This window comes from Scardinius erythrophthalmus, assembly GCF_964197995.2.
Source record: "Scardinius erythrophthalmus genome assembly, chromosome: 10".
Taxonomy (NCBI): Eukaryota; Metazoa; Chordata; class Actinopteri; order Cypriniformes; family Leuciscidae; genus Scardinius; species Scardinius erythrophthalmus.
Genome location: NC_138230.1, coordinates 19966426 through 19972425, shown reverse-complemented (window position 1 = coordinate 19972425; position 6000 = coordinate 19966426). Strand labels below are relative to the sequence as shown.

General features: G+C 36.4%; 1 protein-coding gene across 3 annotated transcripts in view; it reads right to left on the bottom strand.

Moving 5' to 3' along the window:
• Window positions 1-825: 825 nt before the first annotated feature.
• vps52 (VPS52 subunit of GARP complex) overlaps window positions 826-6000 on the bottom strand; it is a 76819-nt gene continuing 71644 nt past the window's right edge. The window contains exons 19-21 of one of the 3 annotated variants that reach the window (XM_081376969.1): window positions 3893-4011; window positions 1243-1299; window positions 826-993 (exon numbers count right to left, since the gene is read on the bottom strand). In XM_081376969.1, coding sequence (XP_081233095.1) covers window positions 940-993; window positions 1243-1299; window positions 3893-4011 — 230 coding nt within the window. In that variant the 3' untranslated portion in view covers window positions 826-939. Of the gene's footprint in view, window positions 994-1072; window positions 1300-2204; window positions 3790-3892; window positions 4012-6000 lie in introns of those variants that run through there. The other 2 variants (XM_081376968.1, XM_081376967.1) reach the window with 2 other exon arrangements.

Sequence of the window (6000 nt, the reverse complement as noted above, 5' to 3'; positions counted from 1 at the left end):
CATTATACTATTGAAATATTTGGTTCTGACTTAGTGAAAGAGAAAACCCAATCACAGTAAGCAGTCATTTTCTTTATACTTACAGTACAATTTACAGTACATTTATTACAGGAGCTACCACTCTTGCCACATCCACAACGTGTTATTAAACATCATTACCCATTTACATACAGGCTTAATGTATTTAAACCACTCTTTGTCAGCCTTATCTTGCTAAAGTCTTGTATCTTAACACTGCAACTGTGTGTGCTGATCTCTTCTTGCTTTTCTTTGGTCTCTACCATTTGTCTGTGGTTTCTGGATGTCCCTACAGTGGGGAAAATAATTATTTGATCCCCTATTGATTTTGTAAGTTTGCCCACTTACAAAGAAATGAAGGCTCTATAATTTTTATGGGAGGTTTATTTTAATGGATAGAGACAGAATATCAACCAAAAATCCAGAAAAAAAAAAAAAACATTATATAAAGGTTATAAATTGATTTGCATTTCAGTAAGTGAAATAAGTATTTGATCCCCAAGCAAAACATGCCTTAGTACTTGGTGGAGAAACCTTTGTTGGCAAGCACAGAGGTAAGACATTTCTTGTAGTTGGTCACCAGGTTTGTACACATCTCAGGAGGGATTTTGATCCACTCCTCTTTACAGATAGTCTCAAAATCCTTAAGGTTTCTTGGCTGTCGCCTGGCAACTCAAAGTTTCAGCTCCCTCCACAGATTTTCTACAGGATTAAGGTCTGGCTAGGCCACTCCATGACCTTAATGTGCAGTCGTCCTTTACCCTTACAAGAGAAAGAGCCCAAAAGCATTTTGTTTCCACCTCCGTGCTTGACCGTAGGGATGGTGTTCATGGGGTCATAGTCAGCATTTCTCTCCTTCCAAACACGGCGATTTGAGTTGATACCAAAGAGCTCAATTTTGGTCTCTGAATCATAAGATGTTTAATGGCAAACTTCAGACGGGCCTGTACATGTGCCTTGAGCAGGGTTCGTTCTCTAAATCAAATTAATTATACAAACAACAAATTATAGCAGCTAAAATCATTAAATCTGAATGGTTTACCATCACAAAAATAGACATAGTCATACACTGTGTGAAAATGAATTTGTGTACAACATTTTATGGAAATCGGATAGTTTGAGCATCTTTACAATTTGATAATAACTCCGGAACCATGCATGATAGTATCAAAATTCTAGTTTATTCTGAATTGTTGCCTTTTTCCTCAATTTCATGTTTCTCACCAAAATTTGACAGTTGAAGACTGGAAAAATGTTGCCTGGTCTGATGAGTCTCGATTTCTGTTGAGACATTCAGATGGTAGAGTCAGAATTTGGCGTAAACAGAATGAGAACATGGATCCATCATGCCTTGTTACCACTGTGCAGGCTGGTGGTGGTGGTGTAATGGTGTGGGGGATGTTTTCTTGGCACACTTTAGGCCCCTTAGTGCCAATTGGGCATCGTTTAAATGCCACGGCCTATCTGAGCATTGTTTCTGACCATGTCCATCCCTTTATGACCACCATGTACCCATCCTCTGATGGCTACTTCCAGCAGGATAATGCACCATGTCACAAAGCTCGAATCATTTCAAATTGGTTTCTTGAACATGACGATGAGTTCACTGTACTAAAATGGCCCCCACAGTCACCAGATCTCAACCCAACAGAGCATCTTTGGGATGTGGTGGAACGGGAGCTTCGTGCCCTGGATGTGCATCCCACAAATCTCCATCAACTGCAAGATGCTATCCTATCAATATGGGCCAACATTTCTAAAGAATGCTTTCAGCACCTTGTTGAATCAATGCCACGTAGAATTAAGGCAGTTCTGAAGGCGAAAGGGGGTCAAACACAGTATTAGAATGGTGTTCCTAATAATCCTTTAGGTGAGTGTACAATTGAATTTTCTTTGAGCAATAAATGGTTAAGGCAGAATGGATTTAGTTTCATAGCTAAATACCAATATGTACGAGGCTATTTGCATTCTAAAACAATTTACATTTTTTTCTTTAGTAAAATGTAATCAAATTTAGTAACTGTAAGTTTAGTGCCTGTAAATGGAAAAAAGTCCTTAAAGTCCAATGTAGCTTCAAACTCATTGCCATCATAAAAACAAAACAAAAAAATAGTGAGGCCAATGTGTGCCCTTGTTTTTTTACACACACTTTAACAGATTGACAAAATGATGGGAACATTTTCAGAGACTTTTGATTCAATATCTCTTATTTTGAGACATGGAATGCTTTTATTTGTCAATACAACAGTGCATAGGCCTACATAAAGAACTTTTCAGAGAAAACAAAAAGACATTTTTAGATCTGTTGTCAGACCAAAAATGCATTTACATAAACACAGAAAGAAATCAAATTATCAGCAAACTTAAAGGGTTAGCTTACCCAAAAATGTCAATGTCATGTCAATGTCAATGTGATGAAATGTCATCATTTACTCACCCTCATGTCGTTCCAAACCCACAAGACTTTCGTTCATCTTCGGAACACAAATGAAGATATTTTTAATGAAAATTTCGTCCCTCCATTGACAGCTACTTAACTAGCACTTTGATGCTTCAAGAAGTTCATAAAAATATTGTAAAAAAATAATAATATAAATTGAGTGGTTTAGTCCAAATTTTCTGAAGAGACACGATCACTTTAGATGCTGAACAGATTGAATATAGGCTTTTATTCACATATAAACATTCATCAATGCACACATAAGTTATGGTAAACGGAATCTCAAGCATGTCGCTTGATGTGTGAGAACCAATGAGATTCACTCTCGTGTGTTGCACAGCACATTTGAGCTTCCGCAAGAGGTTTGTTCTCGCGCATCAAGCAGGTTTGGTCAAATAAAATCTAGTTTCTTCAGAAAATTTGAACTAAACCGCACAATTCATATGGATTAGTTTTACAATCTCTTTATGTACTTTCTGAAGCGTCAAAGTGGTAGTTACGTAGCTGTGAGGGACAGAAAATGTTCAGATTTCATTCAAATATCTTCATTTGTGTTCCGAAGATGAACGAAAGTCTTAAGGGTTTGGAACAACATGAGGGTGAGTAAATGATGACAGAATATACATTTTTGGGGTGAATTATCCTTTAAAAAATAAGACTGACCAAATAATTAGATTAGTGCTCAATATATTAGATACTTGTTGATATAAATCACAATCTACTGAAAATCAGCCTTTTTTCAGTAAAAGGCTGAAAAAAGGCTGTTTTTTTAAAAGTCCTGTTATAGCTTCAGCTCTAAACTACAAAATATCAGACTTTTAATATTTCTGCCTTGTTTTCCAGAAAATCTAAACATCTTTAGGACAAGACATATTTACCTGTTTAGGAAAAAAGTTTAAGATTGTAAAACTGTTGTGAAACAATTGCACTGTTGTTTTGCTTAAGTTAAAAAGTTGACAGAACTTCTGCCAGTGACAGAAGACATATTACACTCACCATCCAATATAGATTTTCTGAAAATTAGTCTTCAGTTTTACACAATTTTGCTTATCAGGAAAATATATATTGTTATATGAATGTGTATGTTCTTAGGTACTCCCAAAGAATGATTTTTAGCAGTGCGACTACAGCAAATATTTCCTGACAGTCTTAGGCCAATAAGTGCTGATGATTAATGTGCGAGTTCAAAAGTTTGGTTTGTGTTTCTTGACTTCAACCATCAGATGATGGAGGTTTATGAGCTCAGAGCGCACCGCCAGACTGCGGAATGTTGGCTGGGAGAGGACCTTATGGAAACCATGATAGTACTGGATGAGCTGGGTCAGTGCTCCCTAGTGAATACAACCAGACAAGAATTCATAACATTTAAATGCATAAAATAAATAATTTAATTGGGACACAAACCGTCACGAGATTTGTCTCATAAGGTTGTACCTGAATTATGCTGGTTCCGTTTTTAAAGTTGGTGAAGGAACGCATCACATCCTGACTCAGGGCCTCCACAGACTGCTTCCATGTGCTGGAGAAACCCCGCACCAACTGAGTGATACGAGCTGACAAACAGATATAGGCAGACAAATTCAAAAAAGATGCAGATTCCTGGGATTCTCCCAGACCTCTGTGGGTGTTTCTAGGAGCATCCTTTGATGGAAACATTGTAATATGATTAATAAGTTTGGGGACAGGATGATTTTTAAGTTTTTAAAATAAGTCTGTTCACCAACGCAGCATTCATTTGATCAAAAATACAGTAAAAACATGAATACTGTGAAATATTAATTTCATTTAAAATAATTTATTGGTATTTGAATTAATTTTGTGATGATAAAGCTGAGTTTTCAGCAGCCATTACTCCAGTCTTTAGTGTCACATGGTCCTTCAGAAATCATTCTATTATGCAGATTTGCTTTTAAACCTTTATTCTAATTTTTATTAGTTGTGCTGCTTAAACTGTGGAAGTGTGGACATGTTTTTCCTCCAGGACTTTTCTAATGAACAGCATGTATTTAATGCAAGTATTTGCTGTCATTCTTTATTTAAATATGCATTTAATTTAATTCACCTTAGCTAAATAATTCATCCTAGCTAAAAGTATTAAAGGGATACTTCTCCCCAAAAAGAAAATTACCCTTACCCTCAAGATGTTCCAAACCTGTATGAGTTTCTCTCTTCAGTTGTACACAAAAGAAGATATTTCAAAGAATGTTGGTAATCAGACAGTAGACGATAGTAGGAAGTCAATGGCTACAATTTCAATGGCTACGTTGCTGCAATTTCTCAAACAAATGGTCAGAGTAGTCTTTGAATATGGTATGTGAGTGCTGTACACAGTCAGGTGACGTGTCTGTGGCTGGCAGGCCTAAGCAATGGGCCTGTGTTTCTATGCTTGTCCTCCTCCCTCTTTTCAAAGGCTTCGTCTCCATAATGGTTGGTCTTAAAGTGTAACACAGCTCAAAGGCAAAGTAAAATAATTCTCTGTAGCAAAGAGGATGTCATCTGCAGGTGCCAAGCGTCCTTTTGTGTTAAACGCTGCATTGCGTTGTGTTGTCAACAAGGGCAACAGGCACAGCCATCAAATGCAATGTCACATACCCTGTTCTTTGAGTTGAGCTCTCAAGCTACTGGCGGGTATATGGCAAGTCATCTGTACTTGCCATTTTTTGTGACCCACGTGTTTTCCTGCAAGGACAGGGAATAAGAAATTCTGGATTCATTTTGACAACACAGTGCAGATAAATAAATTTGTAGTAGACGATTGTGTTCGATATCTTTAGGGAGACAAAATCACCTTTGATAACAAAAATCTACATGCTACCTGACAGTTCCAGAGAGGATTCTAATAATTAAATAAAACTAAATCAGATCTAGTAAAGGAACTATATTTCAAGGGAAAGACAGGTTACAACTGAGAAGAATAAATTTAAGGCAGAATTTGCTGTGATTTGTCGGAGCACTGAAGCCACAAGACAGGGTAGCAATATATGCACTATACTGTACCATGAAAATCAGAATGTGCCATTGACAATCAGAACAATCAGTCTGATTACCAACATTCTTTAAAATATCTTCTTTTGTGTACAACAGTAAAAAGGAACTCATACAGGTTTGGAATAACATGAGCGTGAGTAAGTGATGACAGTATTTTCATTTTTGGGTGACAACATTAAATAGCATTTGAAAAGAAAACATACACCAGATACAAGTCAAACTAGACAAAAAAAAAACAAAAAAAACACACAGTTTATACTTAAGAGTAAAAAACATTTGTATTTTGCAAATATATGTAAAAAAATAAATAAAAAAATAAAGTCAAGTTTCAAGTCAAGTCAAGTTTATTTATATAGCGCTTTTCACAACACAGGTTGTATCAAAGCAGCTTCACAGTAATAAATTAGAACAATACATCAATGTTTGTTTCTAGTGGAACGTCTACGTTCGGTAATGCTGATCAATAGTATCGTTGATTGATTAATTAAATTAAATATCCCCAAATATCCCCAACTGAGCAAGCCAAAGGCAACAGTGGCAAGGAACCGAAAAAC